General features: G+C 38.4%; 1 protein-coding gene across 2 annotated transcripts in view; it reads right to left on the minus strand.

Moving 5' to 3' along the window:
- AMOTL1 (angiomotin like 1) overlaps positions 1-27,776 on the minus strand; it is a 275,805-nt gene that overhangs the window by 202,715 nt on the left and 45,314 nt on the right. For both annotated transcript variants that reach the window (XM_056794476.1, XM_016433903.2), the window contains exon 3: positions 18,695-18,745. In XM_056794476.1, the coding sequence (XP_056650454.1) occupies positions 18,695-18,745 (51 nt within the window). The remainder of the gene's footprint in view (positions 1-18,694; positions 18,746-27,776) is intronic.

The raw sequence follows: 27,776 nt of genomic DNA on the forward strand, positions 1-27,776 counted from the left end.
TCCAGGTTTAAAACTCTGGAGTCATTCTTGGTTTTTCAGGCTTCTTCACCTACCCATATCCAATTAGTTTCCAAGTCTTGATGATTGTATCTTGATGTGTCTTGATTGTACCCCAGCATCTTTCATCTCTACCCCCTGGTCTCTACTCACTTCACAATAACCCTAGTTCAAGCTCTCATCACTTTTCATTTGGACAACTTCTACAACCTTTTAATTGATCTCATCTTTGTAATTCAAACAGCTGCCAAATTGATATTCCTAACTCATAAGTCTAATCAAGGCATTCCCTAGTTCAAGAAGTTTCTTTTTATTTAAAACTTTTTGTTGATATCTTTTTGTCTTTCCCAGGCTTTAATTTCCAAATATATCTCCCCACTCTTGCCAGCAAATGATCTGGCATAATGAAGGAAGTAAAAAAGAAGAAAAGTAGTTCAGCAAAATTAACCAAGGAATCAACTAAATCTGATGTCATAGGGAATGTTCCACTTCCCTGGTCCCTCACCTCTGGGAGGTACATTTTCTTATCTCTTCTTCAAAGTTAAACATAGTCATTATAATTACAAAGCATTTTGTTTCCTTGGGTTTTGTTGTTGTTTCTATTTACATTGATAGAACCATTGAACATACTGTTTTTCCTGGCTATACTTACTTGATTTTTGCATCAGTTTGTATATCTCTCTTCTGTTAATTTTCAGAGTCCACATTTTTATAGAGTACTAATATTCTATTACATCCAGGCACAACAATTTGTTTAGTTATTCTTCAGACAATAGATATATATTATTTTTAAGGTGTTTTTTGCTACCACAGAAAGTGCCACTGTGATTTTTGTGGTATATGTGGGACCTTTCCTCTTATTTTTGAACCCACTGGGGCATGTCTCTGGATATCAAAGGGTACAGACATATAAGTTTCTTAGTTCAATTCCAAAATTGCCTTCCAAAATGGTTGTACCAATTCACAAACCACCAATAGTGTATTTTAGTGCTTTTCTTTACACAGTTTTTCTGTCGACGATTTCCCTCTTTTGCCCTCCTTTCGGATTTATTTGGTGTGAAATGAAATCTCAGGGTTAGCTTGTTTTCTCTTATTAATTATATGCAGCATTTTTTATGGTTGTTCATAGTTTGCAAATTTTCCCCCCAGGAGTGTTTGTTCCCTCCTTTGGTCCATTGAGAAATAACCCATGATCATAAAAATTTCTATTACTTCTCTATATATCTTGGATAACACATTCATATCAGAAATACTTGATGCAAACATTTTAATACCAATTGATAGCTTCCATTCCTATCTTGGTTGCTTTTTTGTTTGTTTTTGTTTGGGATAGGAGTACAAAACATTTCCAATTTCATGTAATCAGAAATATGTTTAATTTTTTTGTGATCACCTCTGTTTTTTGTTTGGATGAGCTCTTTTTCATAGCCATAAGTCCATGAAAGGTACTTGCCCTTACTCTTTTCTAATTTTCCATGATGTGGTCTTTACTATTTGGGTTACATATCTATTTTGAGATTATTGTCATATATGGTATAAGGCTTTTTAAAAACCTAAATTCTGACAAACTTAGTTTTTCCAAGCTTTATAAAGAGGAAATTCTTCCCCAGATAATTTATGTTCTCTGATTTATCAGGTTACTGAGTTATAGTTTTGAGATACTTTATATATAATTGGATGCTTGATAAAGTATACTATAAATCAGTAATCATCAAAAACACTAAAAGTTAACATTATAAAGCAGTACCACAATGAAAATGGTGAGTTTTTGTTTCGTTTCGTTAACAAGTGAGGAGGTTTAGATCTCAGTAATAAGAGAGACTGCTTATTCTCTCAACTGCTGGCAATATTCAGATGAATTAAAATGAGGGCTTTTATAATCTCAGATCAAGAATTTTTAAGGTATATGAAAAAAGGTCACTGACAGTTGATATAATTGAAAATAGAATCCATTATCTCTTTTCCTTTGTTGTTTTCTTCAGCAACTCCCCAACACATATCCTTTGTTCAAATCCAATGGTCCCCTACAGACATGTGCTCATTCTTATATCTTGCTTAAATAGTCTCCCCTGACCATGATCCTAGACCTTCCTACTCAGAATGCTTTTCCCTCCATTTCTTTTGTCTAGACAAATCTCGCCCATCCTTAAGGCCCAAATAAAGTCTTATCCCCTCCTGAAAACTTCAACTACAACTGTCATTGACTGCCCTTTAAATGAACTCTTAGAGCATGAATCATCTGCACCACACGATTTAGCTCTTAAGAATACACTGGCTCATTTTTTCTATTTGTTCTATTCTATGTAGGTTAGTCTTGTCCTTTCAATTAGAGTTCCAGCCTGTTGTGAGTTCTGTATCTCCTTTATCCACCATAGCACCTAGTAAAGTACAGGACACATGGAGACACTCAGTAAATCCTGATTGATTCATTATACAGGAACCCAAAATAGTATCTCCCAGGGAAGAGCCCTCGCTGAGATCATTCCGAGGCATCAGTGCCTGGAAAACTTGAATCCAAATAATCATAATTACAAAAGCCCAAGATGTGGGAAACAAATAGATATAATTCTCTTTTCTTACTTATGAGTCCTATGTCCCCTTTGTGCCAGAAAGAAGTTCTCATTTCAATTTAAGCAAATTTTTCAGTATCTACTATGCTGCTAAGCCATGACTAAACCAACCCCAAGATACAAATGCAAAAAATGAAAAACAATTCCTGTCTTCAAGGGGCTTACACTCTATTGGGGAATGATGGGATGTGAAAGGACTGGACTTGTGGTTTTATTGGTAGAGGGACCTAAGTGGTGCAGTGGATGGAATTGGGGATAGCAATGTAGACTCAGTCGGGAAGATCTGAGTTTGAATCTAATTCAGTCATTTACTAGTGCCATGACTTTAGGAAAGTCACTTAATCTCTGTCTGCCTCTGTTCTCTCATCTGGGGGATAACAATAGCACCTAGCTCACACAGTCATGGCAGCAATCAAATGAGAAAACATATGTAAAGTACTTTGCAATCCTTAGAATATTAAACAAATACTAGGTAATATAGGGAACTCCCATTGAGAAAACTCTCTCCAACATGGAAGAAGAGGTGGATAAGAGGAGGGGAAGGAATAAACATTCCTATAGTGCCTACTATGTGCCAGGCATCAGGCTAAGCACTTTAAACAACTAATGCTACCATATTAAAAAAGATCAATAACCAAGCATAATTTAGAGATTGGATGACTTTCCTTCTGGTGGATGTTATATAGAAGAGTCTTACTTTTAGAGCAAACTTCCAAGTATTTTTAAAATGAGAGTCAATCTAGCCAATGTCTGAGGGTACTCTAGAAAAGTGGGCATGTCTTTAGTCATTCTAGTCAATAAATAACAAAAAATTGGAAAGAGAATAGCACCTCTAACCATTTGTGCTGCCCCACCAGATGTAAGGAATTCCCATAGCGATTCCTAATCAAAGGCCCCATCTGTGTCTTACATAAGATTTATTTTAGAGAGGGCTCCACCCCAAAGCAAAATACTAATAAAGTGAATTTCAGTAAAATACTTTCTATTATGTGAAGTGACATATCTGGCTACAGTGTCCACTCTTCTCCTTCAATAGCCCTGAAAAATCCATCTGGGAAGTGTAAAAGAATATAATCATGTTAGCAGATGGTTAATAATTTTTTTTTCAAATTTGGGGTTGTGGAAGGAAAGTCACAAGAGAAGAGAATTGAACCCTATCCTTGACCCTGAAAAATATGATGCCATTAAATTAACCACAGGCCCTTGCCTTGGTGACAGGGGTTCATATTTATTCACCCCCATATAGGATGCTTTTCAGCAGAGAGTGGAGGCTGTTGGAGAAAACAAAGCCATACCTTCACATCTGTTTTCTCTATTTTGCCAAGAAGCACTCATATTTCTTCTTTTTAATAATTTGACCTGTTTCACTTTCTGGCAGAGGACCCTGGGAGCTGAATATGGACTTCTCTGGGTCCCTTCCAATTTAAGGAGACAGAGGGAAGAGAGACGAGAAGGGAGGAAAGAGAAGAGAGACAGACAGAGACAGAGAGACAGAGAGAGGAAGAGAGAGACAGAGAGAGAGGGAAAGAGGGACAGAGAGAGAGAGAGACAGAGACAGAGACAGAGAAAGGGAGGAAGAGAGAAAAAGAGGAGAGCAGTGAATGTATCCACTCTCTTAGCTGAATAATAAGTTCGTTTGTGTTTCTCCAACACAACCCAAATCAAATAGGATTTATTCCAGGTCAACCAGTTAGAAAGTGTCCCAGAAACTGTAATCAGGGTAGCCTGGCTCCTCTAGCAAAGTTCTGTGGTTATTTATACAGATCTCTAAATGTGCACAGTGCTGCAGAAATGACTAAATGTCAGAGAGTTTTTGCATAGATTGTCACACATGTTTAGCATTCAGGAAATATGGGGGACAGTCTCAAAAGATTTCCACTGGCAACCTATCTTTAACAAATGGAAAACACACTAATCCAGATCCCATGGATTTTCTTTGCCATTTCCTTTTGTCCTGTTTCATCAGATTCTACTTCTGTTTTTCCTTCCTTGGTTTCTTTAGCCAAGGATATATAACCAGATCCCCTTTTGTCCCATATAGTTCAAGGAAGAGAGCCCATTCTCCTTCCTAGGATATTTCTAGTACTTCTCTCTTTTTTAGGGCAGGAAACAGAAACAGGTTGGGTCTCAAAATCAGAAGTAATGCCTCATAGGTTTCTGGATAAGTCTATCAATGCTCTATTTGCTACTGTTAAATTTACTTGTGGTAGGACTCTGAATATATTAATTAGGTGGTCACCAGGGATTTAATTTCTAAATCCCAAAATGAATTACTAAAGTAAATGGAATTTATGGTAGTTTATTTACAATAGAGGGAAGATATTAAGGAATGAGAGAGAGAGAGAAGAAATTCTGGCTTCCTCTGAACCAGGTAGAAATACTAAGGCCCTAATCAGGGAAAAGAGTCTCAAGATGATGGGTCTTTCTCAGAGGTTTATACCTCCAAGAAAGGCAGGCTCCAGTTAAGTCAGCCTTTCACTCACCAAGAGTGACTGTCTAAATGGAAAGAAGTGTCTGTCTGGGTGTCTGTCACTCCTCAAGTGTCTGCCTTCCAATCTCTCCTCCAAGTCAGAGAGCTCTTCCATCTCCTCAAATCAAATATTGAATCAAATATATCTTCTTCTGGCCTCTGGTCCTCTTTTTAAAGATCTTTTTCTCTTGTGTCACCTCCCCTAAATTTCACATCTACCAATCACAGCAGACACTTTTCTCCAGGACTTCCCTCTCTTTAGTTCACACCTTCTTTGGTTAGATTATATCTTTTTGGGTTACTTAACATCTTTTTTGGTTTGTTCACCTTTTGTAATTACTTAACACCTTTTTTGGTTAGTTCACCTTTTATAGTTACTTAACACCTTTTTGTAGTTAAAATGGGTAGATCTACTTAAAATACTGAGTTATTGGGGATTCAAATCTAAAAATAGATTGTGGATTACAATTCAATCTTCCCAAAAAAGGAAGAGCTAAGTACCTTCATTGCTTATAGGGGATTACAATTTAATCTTCACACTTCAGAACTTTTTATTTCCTCTCAAAGGTGATGGTTTCCAATCAGATTCCAAACTGTAGATAAGCTCAAAGATGAGAAAAATGTCCTTTTGTTAATAATCACTGGTGTGGGGGTATGGAGAGTGCTGCAAGATAGCTCCATGGATTGAGAGCCAGGTCTGAAGTCAGGAGGTCCTGGGTTCAAATCTGAATTCAGACATTTCCTAACTTGTGACCGTAGCCAAGTTAACTAACCCCCATTATTTACCCTTTACTGTTTTACTTTAGAACCAATACATAGTATTGATTCTAAGATAGAAGGTAAGGTTTAAAAATCATAATAATTATTGCTGATACAGGGAGAAAATTATAAGAAGTTCCAAAATGCAGAAATTCCAAAACAGCAAAATGCATAGCTCTGAAAATGCAGTAGGGATCTTTCTGGCTCATATTTCAGATACAGTTACTAAAAGTTCCTCAAGGGGACACACTAACCATTATTAAACTTGAAAAGATACCTAACATATTGAATGAACATATGGATGGATGACTCCTTACTTTCCCCATCCCTGGAAGTCAGTTCATTTCTGAGTCAGGCCCCAAGGAATAAATCCATAGGATCACACATCTAGAAATCTAGTCCAAACACCTCATTTTACAGATGAGGAAACTGAGGCCCAAAGAGGATAAATGACTTGGCTGTAGCAGGAACAGAATGGCCTCAGGAGAGACACCTCATTTAGAGAGCTATGAACCTTAGTAAATCATGAAAAATGTATTAGAGGGATGGTAAATGTTGAAGTTATATAAAAAATGTCACTTTTATCATAATAGGATCACAAAGTTAGAACTGGAGAGAACCTTGGAGGTCCAGTACCCTGTTTTGTTTCGTTTTTGAGAAAATGGAGGCACAGAATAGTTAGATAATTTTTCTAAGATTACACAGGTTTAAGTAATAGAGTTGGAATTTGAGTCTAGGTCCTCTGATCATAGATGTCCACTGAACCACAGAATGAGAAAACAACTGAAGGATTATCTAGTCCAACTTCCTTATTTTACAGATGTGTTCACATCACTTCTAGCAGAAGAGATCAGGGGATCCCTGATTGGACCTACCCTCTCAGCTTTAATTTTCAGGGGAGCAACGGAGGTCTATTAGCCTAGAGATGATCTAGTACTCTGACTGGTCCTAGATAAACTTGTAATGTATGCAAAGTTTATCTTAAGCAATCTTCTACCTTGGCTTCTTCCTTTGTACTTCTCTCTTTACCCCCTTAACATTTGATGACTTCATGCTGCCGCTACCCAGAGGTTCCTCCCCATCCAGAATCCCTGAGATGATCTTCCCTAGTACCATCTAGCGGCACAATACTTTCTCTCTGTGGTATCGAACTGTGCCAATCTCTTATAAAAGAAGAGCTAATTTAATAAATTAACCAGTGCTAATGTGATGACAAACTCACCCTGCATTCTTAACTTTCTTTTTTTATCCAGACATATTTCTTTTTTTAATTAATTTATTTAGTCAATTTAGAACATTATTCCTTTGTTACAATAATCATATTATTTTCCACCCTTCCCGCAGCTGACCTGCAATTTCATTGAGTATTACTTGTGTCCTTGATCAGAACCTATTTCCATGTTGTTGGTGTTTGCATTAGGGTGCTCATTTAGAGTCTACCTCCTCTCCATTCTTAACTTTCCAAGGGACCTCTGTTCTATCACTTTTAATTCTTAAAATCTTCTTATAAGACATGAAAGACAAATAATATTCCCATTTTATAGATAAGAGTATTTGAGTGGCTTTGTAAGTGATCATTTGGTAATAGAATTTGGTGACAGAACTGAGGCATAATTCCCAGGTTCGGTACTCAACTATTAATTGGCTAATAATGCCTTAATCTTCTCAGCACAGGAAACTAAGTGCCATAAGACAGAAGAGTAATTGGTGAGAATTTCAGGCACTAGTTGGGCAATTGAAGGACCATTTTTGGATAGGCAGCTCTCTTGGAGGCTCTTCAAATTTAAAGATATCATTCCAGCTCATTTTCCCTTCCCCCACAATTTCCCTAAAGATATGACTCCCCAATGCAATGCATTGTAAAGAGCCCTACATTCAATCAGAAGATCAGGGTCCCAGTCTAAGACTAACTAACCACTTGCCTGGCATTGGGCAAATCACTTCATCTTTACCAGGCTCTAGTTTCCTTACCAGTAAATGAGAGAATTGGACTAGAAATTTGTGAGGTCCTTTCGAGATTGAAATGATGTTTTGATGTTTATCTTCACCTGTATATAAAGGTGAGGTTAAAAAAAATGAGTGATTTGTCTTAGTTCCATGTCTTTTGGGGGTTTTAATTCAATTTAAAAAATTTTAAAGTATCTACTGAGTGTAAAATACTGTGCCCGGACCAGCAAGGTTTAACTAAAACAGGCTCTCAGTTTTCAAAGAGTTTATGAACTAGACTGGAGAAATGACACATACATAAATACTTATCATACAAACCAACACATAAAGACCTAAGAGAGCTACAAACAACATTCTATGCCAAGTCTGAGAGCTTCCTAAATGATATATCATTTGAGTTGAACTTGGGGAACAGAATGAACACAAGAACAGAGACACGAGAAAATACAGAGCATCTATGGGGTTCAGCTAGTCATCTGTTTGGCTACAATGCCAAGTGGAGAGAGTGTGTGAGACAAAGCTGGAAAAGTATGGTGCTATATGATTAAGAATGACCTCACATGCCAAGCATGGGTATTTAAACTTTCCCTATTGGGCAACAGGAAACCACTGAAAGGTTTTGAGCAGACGAATGGCATAAGTTGGTCTGTACATAATAAGAGGTGAAGCCATTCACTACCTTTGAACTTGTTGATCTCCATCTACTGGGCTTACACAGGGATCTTATCATCAAATAGCTGTAGTTTATGGGGATCTTAGAGATTATTTAATCCAATTCCATCATGGTCACTGCCATCCTGGTCTGTACTCTGGTATTCTCCCTGAAAGGGTCCCTGATCCGTTGGGATTATAATCAGTACTGCTCCTCAGGACCCTTATTTTTTTGGGACAAAAAGTAATAAGGCTTTTGGTCTGCCATTCCTCTGCTTTGCTCTGCCCTTGTACCATGTCCCAGAAATGAGTATAATCAATGGAATTTCTAGATAGCATCTGGTTCTGCATCCAGAGTTGGCATAGAAGACCCTTATAATCTCTTTCTGACTAGTTATAATATCTCTGTACTGTCTCTGGCTAGAGAGCTCCTGAAGCTGTTGCTGCTTCTGTTGCCATCACCTACCTAGTCCCACAATTAGTGTTTCTTATCCATGGGATGAGGAAACTGAGGCACAGAAGTTAAGTGACTTCCTCATGGTCGTTTGTGGCAGAGCACCACTTTCTACAGATAATACTCATGAAAAAGCTAAATTTTATTGTCACAGCCTACATAACAAAAGCAGAATCCTTCTACAGAATTGGACTTCCCTTGAAGGTATCTGGGCATTTGTCCAGTGGCCTGAAGGGCGGCTCATATTTTACAGGATGAAGGGTGGGTAGACAGTACAAATATCCTGCTGTCCCACCTCTTTCCTGCATTCAGGATATCTATCATCAATTCCTCTTAGATTTTGCTTGACCTTCTAAGCTCCACCCAAAGACCTGGCATCACAAAATTAGCCTAGTCTTTTGGGTGCAGGGTAGCCTACCCATAGTCCTCCACTAACATTAAAGAAGGATGCCACCTGGTGGGAGAAACTGATCTTATTATATACTCTAAAGTCCAAAACAATTCCACAGCTTCAGTAAAATCATAATCTTCAAGAAAGTTGGCACAAACTTTTTTTCTTGTTTTTAAAGAAGTTACACAAATGCCCTGTTACTCTTCATTCTAATGAAGGGCTTGCTCTCTCCCAGAATGAGGTGGTCAGGAATAGCTTTTCTCATGGTATATCTGGCCCCATTGGAAGCAAGTTTGGGTAACTTTCCAAAAATGAATGTTCTCATGGGATACACTCCTCTGTCATTCCTCATACAGAAGACAGCTCACAGAGTCTGATGGGACTGGACAGGCAGCCGAACTTTGGAAATTCCTAATTGTCAGTTCACTCATCGCTGTGTGATAGGGAAGCAAACAATCCCATATGACCCAAAGAATTGGAGAAAATAAGTAAGCAAAATATGGAAAAGGAACTAGGCTTTTGGGAGTGGAACCATGATAGCAGAGTAGAGCAAGCACTCAGCTGAGTTCTCCCAACATTCCAATCTAAACAATTTTAAAATAGCAGCTGAAATACAATTCTGGAGTAGCAGAACCAACAGAAGGTCAGGCTGAGACAGTCTTCTAGCCCAAGACAACTCAGGAGGAGATAGAAAAAAAGATCTATGACCCAAAGATGGAGGCTGAGTTGGAGCCCACTAACTGTGGAACCAGGTGATGGTAATAGAAGCAGCAACAGCTCCAGGAACTCTCCAGCCAGAGACAGCACAGAGATGTTATAACTAGTCAGTATCTTCTGTGCCAGCTCTGGATGCAGAACCAGATGCTATCTAGAAATTCCATTGATTATACTCATTTCTGGGTCATAGAACAAAGTCAGAACAAAGCACCTTAAGTCAAGAGGGAGTGGCAGACCCAAAGCCCTATTGCTTTTGGTCCCAAAAAAGTAAGGGTCCTGAGGAGTAGTACTGATTACAATCCCAAGGGAGCAGGGACCCTCTTCCAGGGAGAGTATAAGAGTGCAGACTAGGAGAGCAGTGATCACATCTTTCTCCAGATTAAACCACCTTGGAAGTACTGAAAACAACAATGTAAAAATGTTTAAAGCTTTGACAGTATACTCCTCACCCCCATGCCAGGAATAACATAACATAAACTTTTAACATAAAGTTTAAAATTAAGGAATATTGTGGCAAAATGAGCAAACAAACAAAACAAACAAACTATAAAATTTATATTCTATAATGCCAGGAAAGATCAAGACACAAACTCAAAAGAAGACAATGAACCAAAACAGCTCCCATCAAAGTCTCAAAGGAAAAAAAAATGTGTGAGCTGAACATAAGTCCAAAAATAATTCCTAGAAGATCTAAAAAATTTTTATTTTCAAAATCAAATGAGAGCAGTACAGGAAAACATTAGGTAAAGAAATAAGAGCAAAGGAAAAAATTATGAAAAGACAATTAACAGCTTGGTGGTAAAAGAGGCATAAATTTAAAAAAATGCCTTAGAAAGGCAGAATTGGTCAAGTGCAAAAAAGAGATACAAAACAATCACTGATGAAAATAACCTTATAAAGCACAATTGGCTAAAATGTGTGAGTGGGTGGGTATTACAAAAGCTCAATGAAGAAAATGATTCATTAAAAATTTAAATTGGACAACTGAAAGGGAATGACTTCATGAGTCATCAAGAAACAATAAAATAAAGTCAAAAGAATGAAAAAAACCATAATAAGATATAAAATGTATCATCAGAAAAAATTACTGACCTAGAAAATAGATTGAGGAGATATAACTTAAAAATTATTGGACTACCTGAAAATCTTGATCAAAGGAAGAGCCTAGGCATCATATTTCAAGAAATTATCAAGAAAAACTGCCCTGATATTCTAGAATCTGAGGGTAAAATAGAAATCAGAAGAATCTACCTATGCCTACCTGAAAGAGATCTCAAAATTAAAACTCCCAGAAATATTATAGCCAAATTCCAGAGCTACCAGACCAGAGAAAATATTGCAAGTAGACAGAAAGAAACCATTCAAGTTTTATGGAGCCACAGTTAGAATCAAGTAAGATTTAGAACTTACCACATTAAAGAGGCAGAGGGCTTGCAATATGACATTCCAGAAGGCAAAAGAGCTAGGATTACAACCAAGAAGAACATACCCAGGAAAACATAATCCTCCAAGGGAAAAAAAAAAGTTTATACTTAGTAAAATAGAGGACTTTCAAGAATTCCTGTGAAAAGACCATAGCTGAATAGAAATTTTGACTTTAAAAGATAACTCAAGAGAAGCACATAAAGAAAAACATAAAAGAAGTCATAAAGAATAAAATAAGGTTAAACTTTATGTTTCTATGTGGGAAGATGACATTTAACTTCTTTGAATTTTATCATTATTAGAAAAGTTATAAGGATTCTATATAGAAAGAAGGTATGGGAGGGCGCCAAATACACGGAAGTGATGTAAAAATCTGGATAGGTAAGAAAGAGGGACACCCTGGGAGAGGAAGGAACAGAGAGAAAGGATGGGGGGAAATTATGTTATATAAAAGAAAAGCTCAAGGAAGTGGAAGGGAAAATAGTGGAGGGAGGGCAACATTACCTCACTTACATCTAAACTGGTTCAAAATGGGATATTACCAATTAAGTAATATTACTCAATTGGTAATAACAATAATAATATATGTATATATCTATTACTCAATTGTTAATAAAAAAAAATCAATGCCCAGTAGGAAAATAGGAAGGTAATGGGTTAAGTGGGAAAAAAAGGGTGACAAAAGGAGGGATAGAGAAAAAGACAGCTTTAGAAGAGGACAGAATAAAAAGTGAGAAAGATAAACAGAAGAAAATGGGATAAAGGGAAATGCACTGTCAATAATTATAACTGTAAATGTGACTGCGAGAACTCACCCATAAAACAGAAGCCAAATGGATTAGAAACCAGAATCCAACAATATGTTCTTTACAAGAAACACACTTAACTTTTCATATATTGTTTACAAGAAACAAGAAACAGAGATACACATGAGTTAAAATAAAGGGCTAGAGCAGAATCTATCAAGCTTCATGTGAAGTAAAAAAGACAGGGGTAGCAATCATGATCTCAGACAAAGAAAAAATAAATGTAATTTAAAAAGATAATCAGTGAAACTACATTTTACTAAAAGACATCATAGATAATGAAATATTATCAATAGTAAATATATATGCATAAAGCATATCCACCATATTTTTAAAGGAAAAATTAAAAGGATTCCAGAAGGAAATGATAATAAAACTATACTACTGAGGGACCTCAATTTTTCCCTCTCAGAACTAGATAAGTCTAACCATAAAATTAATAAGAAAGAAGCTGAGATGAATACAATCTTAGAAAAGTTAGATATGATAGATCTCTAGAAAAAAGCTGAATAGGAATAAAAAGCAGTATACATTTTTCTCAACTATATATGGAACCTTCACAGAAATTGATCATGTATTAAGGCATAAAACTTCACAACTAAATGAAGAAAAACCAGAAATATTAAATGCACTCTTTCCAGGCTATAATGCAACAAAAAACAATTGCATTAAATAGAGGTCTATGGAAACATAGATTAATCAAGTCATAAAGAATGAACAAAGTTAAAGAACAAATCATATAAATAATCAATAATTTATTAAAGAGAATGAGAACAATGAGACAACATACTAAAATTTGTAGGATATAGGCAAAGCAATAATTAGAAGGAAATTTATATCTGTAAATGAGTACATCAACTGCAGATAGAAGCAAACTGTTTTTACTTTATTTATTTATTTATTAAACCCTTACCTTCTGTCTTGGAGTCAATACTGTGTATTGGCTCCAAGGCAGAAGAGTGGTAAGGGCTAGGCAATGGGGGTCAAGTGACTTGCCCAGGGTCACACAGCTGGGAAGTGTCTGAGGCCAGATTTGAACCTAGGACCTCCCGTCTCTAGGACTGGTTCTCAATCCACTGAGCTATCCAGCTGCCCCTTTTACTTTATTTTTTGTCTGTATTTCTTTTGCAAAATGGCTAATATGGAAATAAGTTTTGCATGAATTCACATGGTGAATCGATATTCAAATGCTTGCTTTCTCAAGAAGGGAAATGAGGTGAGATAAAGGGAGAGAATTTGGAACTAAACATTCTTTCAAAATTGAATGTTAAAAAATGTTTTACATGTAATTGGTAGATATTGGATGAAATAAAAATATTTTTAAAAAGAGAAAAGGAACCAGGTATGCCAAAGAAAAGAATCATGGAGGTGGACTTCGTGAATTATAGCAGAACTATATGGCACTATGAAGTGCCATTATGAGAGCAGACTCCCATCTAAAGAAGAATTCTCAAAAGGCAGGAACACCTTTAGATTTTCCCCTCTCTATCTCATCTCTTTGTTCTTGACAAGTCAGATCTCATCTATTTCTAATGTGGAGATGGTAAGAATAAGGCCTGACATGATGAGAGTAAGGGAGGGAAAATAAAGTGAAGGCAGATTTTGGGGAAGGGGGATATTTAAAAACACATTTTGTTGTTGTTGCCATTGGCATGATTATTCTTATCACCTGAGAATGGAAATCCTTCCTTAGACCCTAGTGATGAGACTTATGCTTAAGTCTTCATCATCACCCTCTCACAAATGACTAAGGATAAGATTATGGAATCAAAAGGGACCTTGGAAGTCATCTAACCCAACCCCTCATTTTACATTTTAGAAAACTGAGGTACTGAGAAGTTTTTTGTTCTTTTTAAACCCTTACCTTCCGTCTTGGAGTCAATACTGTGTATTGGCTCCAAGGCAGAAGAGTGGTAAGGGCTAGGCAATGGGGGTCAAGTGACTTGCCCAGGGTCACACAGCTGGGAAGTGTCTGAGGCCAGATTTGAACCTAGGACCTCCTGTCTCTAGGCTTGGCTCTCAATCCCCTGAGTCACCCAGCTGCCCCCATACTGAGAAGTTTTTGAAAGGGAACAATATTTAGAAATGGGATAGGTGAGTTTCTTTAAGATATACCTCTGGATAGATTGTTTGTTTTGTTTTGTTTTTGTTTTTCTTTATCGAGGAAGGGACTGACATTAAAAACTAAGTCAGGTGACACTATAGGAACAATCCTTTCCACCAAGTTTTTAAACAGCCCAGGAGTGTCAATAATGCATGGTTTGTAATGAACAGCAGAGTCAGGGGTACCTATTTCAAGGCATCAAGGAGATGGAATGACAACTGGAACAGGAGACTCAAGATTAGGGAACTGAACAGTAAAAATGCAAAAGCTTGAGAGATTACTGCCTGAGTTCATACACACACACACACACACACACACACACACACACACACATACATACACACATCACCCCCTATACAAAAGTGTCAAGCTTTCTCCTGACTGGGAGGGGGGGGGGTAAACCAAAGTGAGAGATAGAATCCTTTGTTTTTGATTAGTAATGATCTTTTATAAAAAATTTAAAAGGCAGTACTAAATTGAATGGGAATTTTTCTTCCTTTGCCTTAGGCTAAAAATGAATCAGAACATCATTTTGATATCTAGATGAGGTTGGGCTGTTGGGACATGTGGCTTAATTTACTCCTCTTTCTCCACCCTTAGCTCTCAAAAACTGGGGTAGAGTTTAGGGCAGTGAATAGTACGTACTACTTGGTAGGAAGAGAAAAGGTGTGGTTGGTCCTGACTAGCAATGCACACATTCCAAAGGTGGGTGCCAGAGGAAGAAGAACTTTTTTCTTTTCTCTCTTTAAGCTTCATCTTTTATTTCAAGTCTATATACAGACAGGTACAAAATGAGATATTGCATATATGTGTATATGTACATATATGTATATATATGAATGTATGTGTATATATGAATGCATGTGCATATATACAAAGGTATACATATATATAATAGCTCATGTAGGGCAAAATGAAAAATGTTGTAGGGGAAAAAAAAGGGGACACTATTACACTATTAGTGAAAACGAATTCTACCATTTTGGAGAGCAATCTGGAATTATGCCTCAAGAATTCTAAAACTGTGTATATCCATTGATCTAGCAATACCTAATTTCCTAAGAAGATCAGGAAAAAGGAAAAGAACCTATACATTCTAAAAAATTTATAGCCATTCTCTTTGTGGTGACAAAGAACTAGAAATTGAGGGGATGCCCATCAATTTGGGAATAGTTGGACAAATTGTGGTTATATAATCATGATGGAATACTACTGTGCCATAAGAAATGACCAGCACATTAATTTTGGAAAAAAACATATTAATGCCTGCATATAATTATGAAGAGTAAAATGAGCAGAACTAAGAGAAAATTATATATAGCAATAGAAATATTATTTGAAGAATGACTTGTGTACATTCACTTTCAGAGAAAGAAAATATATAGACAATAATACATAATTTTAGATATACACAGATTTTTTTGTCAAATGATGACTTCTCTAGTGCAGATAGGGGAGGGAAGGAGGGAGACATCTGGGAACTTTAATGAAACACATAAACAAAAATTTAAGAAATATATCTCATTTTGTACTTGTCTAAATCCATATAGATCAGCAGTTCTCAACCTCTCAATTTGTAGCAATGATAATACATAATGCATATCAGATATTTACATTCCAAATCATAACTGTAGCAAAATTATAGTTTTGAAATGGCCACCAAAATAATTTTTTGGTTTGGTGTCACTGCAACATGATGAACTGTATTGCGGGGTCATGGAATTAGAAAGGTTGAGAACCACTGATATAGATGTATATACTATATATACAAGGGTGTATTTATATATACATATGTTCACGTGTGTGCATAGGCATATCTATGTGTAACATATATCAATATATCCTCTCCATCCCCAAGTTAAATTTTAAGCTCTCTGAGGAAGGACTCTTTTCTCCCCCTGGTATTTGTATCACTTCTATTTAGCACAGTCCTTTGTGAGAAATATATATATATATACATATATATATAAACATTTTTTAAATTATTCAATTGAATTTCAATCATTACTAACACTTGGGAATAAAATTATCTCATTTGCTCTACTATGAGAAATCAGAGAAAGAATCCAATTAATCTAGTACTCAGAGAAGTATCAGCCAAATCTTTACAAATTTTAGTCATCCCTGGGCAGAACTGCAAGAACTTTACTACCACATTAAGTCTGGTTCTCCCCTGCATGCCTGAAAACAGGTATTCCTTAAGAATGAAAGAGGAAACCATTTTTTGTTCTTCTTTTGATGCTCTGACCTTGAGATGAGCCTAAGCTGATCTAGACTGTAGGGAAGAACAGCTACGAGTAGCTGGCAGGCTGGCCAGGTGCTAGTGAGACACTTTGTGCAGGCGTGTAAAGTTGGGGACAATACCTTAGAAATACACCCAAAGTGTCAGAGCAGGTCCTGAGGGGGCATTCATTCACATGCAGGGATGGCCACCAGTCTCTAGGCAAACTAAAAATCTTTCCTTGCATCCCCAGCCCCTAACACAGTGACTGGACACAGTAAGCAAAATAATGTTTGTTGAATTGAATTGAATCATGGAATTGTTGAGAGGAGAGAGGAGAGACAGTGAAGAGCAATCATTCCCTCAGCCACTGTAGGAGATATTGATTCAAATACCCACTGCTCACTAGTTACATAATATGACCATAGCTTCTGTTACAGAACAACGAGGTCCTACTTTTGTTCACAGCTATTTCTTATGTTCCCTACTACAATGTAATACTAACTCCTTGGGAAGGGAAAACTTGGTACCTACCAGTCTGTCCTCATCAGGAAAAACTCAAATTTTCCCTAAAAAAGATTGTTGAGGAGACAGCTAGGAAGGTGCTACTCAATGGGAGAAGGGGGTCCTATTGAGAGGGTAGTCTGTGTGCCTATAAAGCATCCCTATTCTCTTAATTCTAGTGATATTTACCAAGAGAGAGTGATTTGAAGAAACTGGAATACAGGGAAACTCAGACCTAGGACCCCATGATTATGGAAATCATTTTTGAATGCAGACAACCTAGCATTAATATCATCAGATTTCCAGTCATTGATTATATTTACCAATAATTTACAAATATTAATCATTTTTGTAAGCTGGAGAGCCCAATCGCGATGATTGATAATTTTAAACAATTAGCTGAACATCAAATACTTGGCCAAGAGCCCTTTCCCATTACCTCCATAGGATTGTCCAACATGATCACAATTTACCCTGTGTCAGAGAATCCTCTGGTTTATATTTTTCTCCTCAGTAACTCTGAAAGAAGGTTACAGGAATTCATGTTATATAAATCAAAAGTCACAAAGATCCAGAAGGATGATTATTGATTTCACCCAGGGATTTACCCAAAGTGTTCTTTTAAAAAGTATGTTTTCCCTGAACATATCTAAATAAATTAATTTACAAATATTTGATTAATTCTCAAAAAGATCCTGCTGTGTACTGGTCTCTCAAAATGCCTGCCTTGATTCTAGAGTTTTGTGTGCCTTGCTGTTGGGGAAATAATTAGAAAATCATCCCCTGAAGTGAGATGTCACTGGGAGATGGCAGGATAAATAAAGACCATTCTAACAGAGCAAGGGCTGATTGAGAAGAAGTGGGTGGACATGGAAAGCAAGGTTTTCACACTCAGGATAAGTTAGTAGGGAGAAAATTGTGACCAGCCCAGCTTTTTCCTGCAAAACAGCACACACAGATCATGCGGAGTCTTTGCAGTTAACATAAGAAAGGTTCAGCATTTGACAAAATTTCAACCACATCAAATCCCTATTAAAAAGAGAGAGAGAGAGAGAGAGAGACAAACACAAGTAAGGTGCTTGAAGGCATCTGAGAAAAATATAAGGACCGGGCTGCATCTCTGCGACCTGTACTTTAAAATTCTAGCTACAAACTCTTCCTCCACTCGACTTCAATTCATGAGTACCTCTAGGTAGCATATGTATCTTTAGAGTGGGCTAATACCTGGGCTAGGGCAACTACAGAAAAGACACCGGCAGTTCCTGATTTCTAGGGCAGGCTCCAGAACCAGCGGTATAGAAACTTCGTGTTCGTTCGTTTTGTGTTGAGCTTGAAGTGTATTCTCTAAAGAGATGCAAAATTTGCATCGTCTAACACACACACACACACACACACACACACACACACACACACACTGACACAGACTCTAGTTAGCCACAAAGCTACAAGTCAAGGCAAAAACGCCAGCTCGCATCTAAACTGAGCCAATGTGATTGACACAAGGGATTGGGATATGCCAGAACATAGAAAAGTATTCCCCTTAGACCCAACTCATGGCCTGGCATCTGGGTCCTCGCGGAGGCTGGCCCCCGCCAGTAACTCTGGAGTCAGTCGCCCCGGGAAATCAAAGGGCAGGAAGGAAAAAACAATGCCTTTATCCACCAAGGGAAGAACTTACCCAGCTCGTCCGGTTTGAACGGCGCTGCTGCGGCTTCCGCAAGCTCATTGTCTGCAAGAGGAAGGAGAGAGGAAAATAAAAATAAAAGAAAAATTTCTGAAAATGACTCGCAATGATTCAGCGGGTGACTCAGTTAAGCAAGCATCAGTAAAGCCGCTTTGGGCTCTGCCAAGAATTCGCTCTGATTTCCCTGCCTTTTGGGTGTCCGCGATCCAGGGCACACCTGCCTTAGACAGTCGGATCCCCCGGGGGCGGAGGGCTTGTCAGAGAAACTTCAGGTCAGCCAGAGGAGAAACCGAAGCATCCCCCTGGCGTAGAGAAAGGCAATGACTGCCCTCCCTTCTGGTCTCTACAAACTTTCCAGGAGTCGATTTGCCAAGCCGGGGGTAGAGCATCCAGCTGCTTGACTACTTCGTGATGTGCCCTCGCCCACGGGCTTGGGGTGGAGGTCTTCACATCCCACCCAGCAGCTCCACGATGACATCTTCCCCCTTCTCAAAGCTCCAAAGTTTCATCCTCAGCAACTAGATATCGTGAGCGCGTGCGGTGGGCAGTGAGCTCCTACATCACATGCCCACCTGGACTCACGCATATAGACGGATACATTCCCCCCGCCTGGATGTGAAAAGGGAGGGAAGGTGGAGAGGAATGGATGGAGCGATGGAGCCCCTCTTGCCTCACAGACCTGCCTCCTCCTTGTTGCTAGGCGACTACAGCAGTCCTGTTCTGGAAATGCATTAGACATGACGTCCCAATACCCTGTCGTAGGATTTTCTTCCTTTCTCTTTTTTTCTTTTTTAATTATTTATATAATAGTAACACAACCGTTCCTTGTATTTAAAAAATATATACCCCGTTTGTTCTGTAACACAAGTCTGTCTTCCTCTCTTATGTTCAAGAAAAATGTCAGTTTTTCCCTGTTCCTCCACCTCCAACCTTTCCTAAGGAGGACTTTCAGAGCTGGCAGTGAAGAGGCTTCTGGTTAGCCCTTTGCTATCTCCCTCATATATTGGAACCAATATTGAAAGACAAAACACATTCTTATTCCTGTAAATAACTCCTGGAAGAGATTTCAAGAGACCCTTTGGTCCAGTCTTTAGAGATTTGAAAGGTGCTCTCTCTGAGTTACACATGAGGTAACTTGGGCCCAGGAAGGTGAAGTCCACCTGGGGAAGGGTCTTGCCAATGAATGTATAGAGATTCCATCATCCCATGGAATTACAAATAGAAGGAAAAGCAACTTGAGAAGACTTGAATTTACATATAGAATGCAAATTCCTTGGTTCCATTTTTGCTTTTATTTTCTTAGCCCCCAAGACAGTGTCATGAACACAAGATACTTGTTCAGATGAATGAATGGGAGCCATTAGGGGCCTCAGAAGGCTAAGAGCTAGACCTAGAGACTGGGGCCCTGGGTTCAATTCTGGCCCCAGACACTTCCTAGCTGTGTGACCCTGCCTGGTGGGCAAGTCAAATAAGCACCATTGCCTAGTCCTTACCACTCTTCTGCCTTAGTACCAATACACAGCATTGATACTAAGACAGAAGGTAAGGATTTCTTTTTAAAAATTTAAATAAAAAAATTCAAAATAAAATGAACAAATATAAGATGCAATGATAGGGAATTCAGAAACCAGAATTAAGAGAACAATGTACTCAATGACAATAATGCAAAGGAAAACAACACTAAGGTCATTACAATTTATATGAATGTAATTACCATAACACCAATAACTACATGAATGAAAAATGAAGTATATCTCTCAATAAGGAGTAGGTAGGGGGGAAGTTGGATAGCTCAGTGGATTGAGAGCCAGGACTAGAGACTTATGGTCCTGGGTTCAAATCTGACCTCAGACACTTCCTAGCTGTGAGGCCCTGGGCAAGTCACTTAACCCTCATTGCCTATCCTTAACCACTCTTCTGACTTAGAATCAATACGATGGAAGGTAGGGTTTTTTTAAGTTTCTTTGTAGGAGGGAAATCACAGTAATGTAAAAAACATAAAGCATCGATTTTTTAAATAAACCTTTACCTTCCAACTTCAATCTTAGAATCAATATAGGGTTTTGCTTCTAAGGCAAAGGGATAGAAAGGGCTAGGCAATAGAGGTTAAGTGACTTGCCCAGGATCTCACAGCTAGGAAGTATCTGAGGTCAAATTTGAACCCAAGACCTCCCATATCTAGATCTAACTCTCTAGCCACTGAACCACCCTAACTGATGCCTGAATTGATACTTTTTAAACCTAAGACAATATCAGTGCATCACAACTTTTGACAGGACCTACCAAGACAGGAAAAGTGTCAAATATGTCATCAGTGTATCTGTGGTTCAGAGACCAGTCCAACTAAAATTAGCCACCAGGTAACAGTTTTGGGGTGATTTTTTGTTTGCTTGATTTTGGCCACAACAACTCATGAAAAATATCTATTATGGCACAGAAAAATTGTAATCTGTAATACTGAAAATGTACTCACCTTGATGAAATTATGAATCCTTGGTATATTAAAAATATGCATCCTAATGTGATTCAGGCCAACTATGGAAATTTTTTCCCATTAGCTCTCTCCTTAACCTTAGGCTAGTGGCCCAAATTATTTGGACAAACACATCCTGTAGTTTTTGTTTTTTCTCCCTGGTTACTTGACTAATTGCTATGCTCCTGCCTAGCTCTGGATGCCCTGGCCATGGTTCATTGTGACCCCATGTGAAGACACCAAATTGGATGATAAAGGCTGAAGGAGCAAATATAGAAAATACCATCTCCTTTCCTTTCACCAGCCTGAGAGAGTCAATGATCTTAGCTGCCACCTGAGTCTCTAAGATCAAGGAAGATTCTGGGCACTGGCTATTGCTGCCAGTCCCGAGACATTGAGTTAGTTATCCATAATATTGTGCACTCATGTTAGTAGATCCACAGTCAATGCCCAGTTTTCCTACTGCCAGACTTCTGCTTTTTAAATAACTCATAGAAGGAGGAAAAAAGAGTGGATTCCAGATGGAAAAAGTATGATGTGGGTCTCTGAACATGGGACTCTCTCTTTACATTTAAGGCTGGGCTCTCTTATTTAAACCTCTCCCCCACCCCTTACTTCTTTATCATCTCCTTATTTTCCTTCCACAGCCTAAGAATCTATCATAGAATTGAAAGCAAGTGGATAAATATATTGGGGCAAATAGAACTCCATTCTGAGCTATACTGACTTGGCATGTAGGTCAGACAGTGCCTGGCACATAGTAGGTATTTTATCAACACTTATTGATTGATTGACTGTCTCTGAGTATATCAGACTTCATCCTACAATAATAGACCTACATCCCTAAATCAGTCCTGAGACCCAGCTAGTATTCTAGGTCATAGTTGGACTCTGAATGACTTAGCCCTATATCAAACCTGCCAGATACTTTTTCAGTGTTCTATTTACCTAGTGGCCTTTTAGAGTAGGGCATTCTTTTATATAGAATATATTCTATATATTCTATAAATATAATACTATGGCAGAAAGGGTATAAAGAGAACATCACAAAATGTATGAACTTCTTTAATGGCATAAGAACTTCCCTATCTGAGATAGGAAAGAAGAGGGATGACTGAGATATTAAAGGCTGTTTGCCCCCACACTGAATGATAAGGGAATGACAATAAGTATAGGGATTCTCCCCCCCACCCCCATCAAAGAAGGGACTGAAGAATGATAGAAGGAAGACATTGCAAAGGACAGGGGGCCTCAGGGAAACCCAAGAATTTTGGAGTTCCTGGGAAGGGAGAAGAAACAGAAGGGGGAAGATTCTTATCATCTGCTGGCTGGTTGTAATTGTTAGTCCACCCTGAATATAATCATGAGATGCTAAAGCCTTGTCTGGTTCACTGATCCACAGTGACCTGCTAGGGGAGCTCTTGGAATTTTATTGTTTCTCTGATCCTCAGTACTAGTTGGATCTGTTGAATTTAATTTCCTTTCTACTTCTTCCTGTTCCCCTGCTTCATCATTGCCTGATGAATTCACATTACTTACCCTTAAATATTATTTATTTGCTATCTGTATTTTTACAATAGATTTTGTCTCCAGATGAAGATAAGTTGATTCTCATTGCATTATGAGCAAATGCTTACTATAAAGAAGTTAAATGAACAGCTAAAGAAGGACCAAAGTGAACCCATGAATCCATAGCCCTAGACTGAACCCCAACTTAATTCTCACTCTTTCTCTCTCGATCTACCTATCTCTCTTCCTGTCTCTCTTTTTGTATCTCTGTTTCTATCTGTCTTGGTCTCTATCTCTCTCTGTTATATGTAATAAAAGCAGGAATGAAAGGACACCTTGGCTTTACTTTTTCTTGCTCTGCTTCATTTGCATGTCAATCAGAGAGGATCTTGGGAGTAAAGTGAGTTTGGTAACCCCAGCCTCTTAACAGCTCCTCACAATTTGAAAGAGTCCCTGGTTTGGTTCTGGGAGTGCACAATCTCTCTCTGACAAGTTAATTACAGTCTCTGAGCTTTAGTCTTCTCATCTGTAAAATGAAGAGGTTGGACTATCTGACCTCTGAGGTTCCTTCTAGCTCTAGATTATGATTCAGTGAGTTGCTTTCCTGTTTGATTAAATGATTTTTGTTTTAAATTTATAAGTCTCTGGCTGGTAGGTAAAAGCAAACACATCAATGGGGGTTCATGAGCCATGTTTTTGAATAGATATTCAACACTAGAGTGCTACCAACCTGGAGTAGTCCTTCTGAAGTTACGTAAAAGGGTACGTGTCCCAGATGTTTATGGGTTAAATGGGCTGACCAGGGAACCTAATTGCTATATTGTATATACATTATCTCTGTGGAAAAACATCTTCCAAATTCCAAAGGAACCTTCTCAGGTAACCTAGGCTTAATGTGGTGATTACTTACATTCTATTTACTTGGGAGAACTGAGAATCCAGGGTGTACAGATAGATGCTAGGTGGGGAAGAAGTGGCATTGGAGAATGTTTGACATCAATAGAAGTATAACCAAGTCAACAACATGACTGATTCATGGAGGTGTGTAATACATTTTAGAAAAGTTTTCATCCAAAATAGCTAAAATTATTTTATTTTTAATTTTTAAGAGTCCCAACCACTGGTACTTTATTATTTTTTTATTTGAGAAATTTTATTTAATTAATTGATTTAGAATATTTTTCCATGGTTCCATGATTCTTGTTCTTTCCCTCCCCTCCTCCTACCCCCATCTCATAGCCAATGAGCAATTCCACTGGGCTTTACATGTGTCATTGATCAAGACCTATTTCCATATTATTGATATTTGCACTAGGGTGATCATTTAGAGTCTACATCCCCAATCATATGCCCATCGAACCATGTGGTCAGGCAGTTGTTTTTCTTCTGTGTTTCTACTCCCACAGTTCTTCCTCTGGATGTGGATAGTGTTCTTTCTCATAAGTCCCTCAGAATTGTCCTGGGTCATTGCACTGCTGCTAATAGAGAAGTCCATTACATTGGATTGTACCACAGTATATCAGTCTCTGTGTACAAAGTTCTCCTGGTTCTGTTCCTTTCACTCTGCATCACTTCCTGGAGGTCATTATTCCTCTTAGCACAATATCACCAACAGATACCACAATTTGTTCAGCCATTCCCCAATTGAAGGGCATCCCCTCATTTTCCATTTTTTTTGGCCACCACAAAGAGCATGGCTATGTATTTTTTTTGTACATGTATTTTTCCTTATTATATCTTTGGAGTACAAACCCAGCAGTGGTATGGCTTGGATCAAAGGGTAGGCAGCCTTTTCAAGCCCTTTGGGTATAGTTTCAAATTGCCATCCAGAATGCCAACCAGTGGTACTTTAAAAGATAACATTTCAGCCTCTCTTTTAGAGCACTTCATTTCCTAGTGATAAAAGAGATGTTGTTTTATCTAGAAACATTGGGTATATTTCTATGAGCAAATTATTTGTACATTTAATTCTTCCCTCCACAAGGTTGAACACTTTCCCCAGGTAGAGAGAGAAAGAAATGTGCGCCTTCCCTAGAATCTCAGATTACAATTCTCTGATCCACTGGCTGCACAGCCACTGATTCCACTCCCAACACTTTGGTTAGGGCAGAGTAAATAAGCACAGTGGTCAACATGTACTTTTGTTCCAGGAGAATACACACAGGTGGCTGTGCTTTCTGGAAAATGGTCCTTCCCTATCCTATCACCCACTACTACAACAAAAATAGCTGCTTTGGCTTGGAAATGTGAAGTCAGAAGACTAGGCAATGGGAGAGACTTGTATGACCCCACATCCTTTACACATTAAAGATATAAGAGCATTCCTCTGACTGTGGGACACACTGGGGGAGGCGTCCAAGTTCCTACAACACCTTCATCATACAGTTGGGAAAAGTGAGGCCCAAGGAGCTCCAAAAATCATACAGATGATAAATCGAAGATGTCACGGGGCAGGGGAGGAGTAGGAAAAGCCCTGGATTTTTAGTCAGAGAACTGTACTCAAATTCCAGCTCTGTTACTTACTGTCTTCAGCAAGTAACTTAGCCTCTAGCAACAATCAATTTAAATTAAATGAAAGTTCAGCATTACTTTTACATTTTGATGGCCCCCTGCAGACAAGACCATGGTGCCATCTTTAAGGATAAAACCATATTGCAGACATATAGTCTCTGGGTTCTTTCAGTTGGGCTTAGGGTCTGTCTAGGCAAAGGTGATATAGTTCTTATGGCAGGATCCCTCCAGGGTCCTGGTTTTCCTTCCATTATAAACCTGCTCCTACAAGTCCATGATGGGCCAGAGGAAAAAGAAAGCACAGCTACATTCTTTCACTGGAATGAAAGATCAGACCCAGGTAACTTTGAATGTTTTGCTTTCCCTAGGAGAAAAAAAGTATGCTTACTCATAATAACAGCTAACTATAGCTAGCCTGGAAAAAGTCATTCACTTGAGCCAAAAATAAAAATAAAGAAAAATGAAGAAAAGGTTCTACCAACTGGGGAGCCTGCCTGCCAAGGATTCATTCCTGCAAACCTACCAAAATATCACAGGCAAGTTTCATTTTTTAAATTCCATTTAACAACACAGAAGAGACGACCCATGCAAGCCAAGTTCTATGATATGCATGTTGGTGTCTAATTGCCCAGGCCCCTTCCCCAGAATTATTGCACCCAAATATTACACAGAAGAGAAAACTCAAAGAAGTCTTAACTCAGCTCTAGGCCAAAAGGGAAATAAAGGGAGACTACAATACAGAGGACATGAATCAGAATGAAGAACCATTCCAAAAATGCACACAAAAAGCATCCCTACAGAGAAAAATCATACACTTCCAACTTATCCTCAGTTTGGTCTAGTGAGTGAAATCAAATGAAATGCCCTGTTAACATAAAGGGCAAAAACATTCGCTGCTATAGAGACCTATGACTAAACTTTTTTTTTTTTTAATCCTGCAGGCTGAGTAAGTAACAACTACATCGCGGAGGCCAGGTGGATCACATGTTTTTCTACCTTAGCATCCTGCCCAGAGGCCCGCAAGGGAATTATTTCTTTTCATGACCACACATGAAAGTGGGAATTTCAGACAATGCTCTACAACGCATAAATTGCCAAAGTTGGATCCATTAGACCTAGGTTTGAACCCTGTCTCTTATATATATCCTGTGTTACTCCAGGCAAGTCTCTTAATTTTTCTGAGTCTGTTTTCTCACCAAAACAGCATATCTCACAGCACAGTTGTGAGGCTCGAAAGAGAAAATAGATGGAAACAACTTGGCAAATTTTATAGTGATGATGATGGTGAAGGACAGTGGCCACTGAAGAGGCGTTTATGCAGGGGTGCGATAATGTCAGCTTGAAGAAGTAGGAATAATTAAGTTAATAATTAGGTTATGTCAACATGGAATCTAGAAACCCCAAACATGTAGCCTAGTAAGATCTAATGAACCCCAAGTTTTAGAATTACCTTGTCAATTGGAGACCCCAAAACTTGTCCTTGTTTCCCCAACAATCCACCCTGAAGGGAATCTCAGGCTAGCAGTTTCAGACTGAATAATGGACCCCCAAGAGAAAAGACTGAGTAACTCTTTAGCCGAATAGGCAGCACGTCAGTCTCCTAAGCTGAAGGTCCTGAGTTTGATACTGAGAAGGAGGGTATGATATACTGGGAGAGGCTTCTGGAGATAAGAAGAAGCACTTGGCCTGGACTTAGCCTCCACCTCAAGTGGATTGTCTTTACCTTTGGGTCCATTATTCAGTCTGAAACTGCTAGCCTGAGATTCCCTTCAGGGTGAATTGTTGGGGAAACAAAGACAAGTTTTGGGGTCTCCAATTGACAAGGTAATTCTAAAACTTGGGGTTCATCAGATCTTACTAGGCTACACATTTGGGGTTTCTAGATTCCATGTTGACAGCTAATTCAGTTAACAATAAAGAAATGGTTAAATTTTCACTGTAAGCATTTATACCTCAAAAATTGGCAAACACTACAAATCAGGGTGTGATTTATTGTTTTGCTGATTATCCAGAGGGACTTAAGAAAGTGATGGAAGGGGCAACTGGGTGGTTCAGGGGATTGAGAGCCAGACCTGGAGAGGGGAGCTCCTGGGTTCAAATCTGGCTTTAGATATTTCATAACTGTGATCCTGGGCAAGTCATTTAACCCCAGTGGTCTAGCCCTCACTGCTTTTCTGCCTTAAAACCAATATTTAGTATTGATTCTAAGACAGAAAATAAGGGTATAAGTGAAAAAATGGGAAAAATATTAGTAATGTAGATTAAACTTAAAAGTAGTCATGCATACATTTTCTCCCTCCCCCGCCAGACAGGCAGCTGTTAACAGTCCACCCCTGGCAGAAGATTTAAACTCTCATTCATTCCAACTGTTTCTAATTAGCTGTGTGAACATGTTCAAGTCTTCACCTCTTTTGGCCTCAGTTACCTCATCTATAAAACAAGTGGGTTAGACACTGTCTGAGATCTCTTCCAACTCTATCTCTGTGATCCTAATTATTTTGACAATTTGGGCCTCGTTTTCCTCTCCAATAAAATGAAGAACTTGGCCTGGTGACTTTCAAGGTCCTCTCCTGCTCAACTGTG

The sequence above is a fragment of the Monodelphis domestica genome, chromosome 4 (genome assembly GCF_027887165.1).
Source record: "Monodelphis domestica isolate mMonDom1 chromosome 4, mMonDom1.pri, whole genome shotgun sequence".
NCBI classification, from domain to species: domain Eukaryota; kingdom Metazoa; phylum Chordata; class Mammalia; order Didelphimorphia; family Didelphidae; genus Monodelphis; species Monodelphis domestica.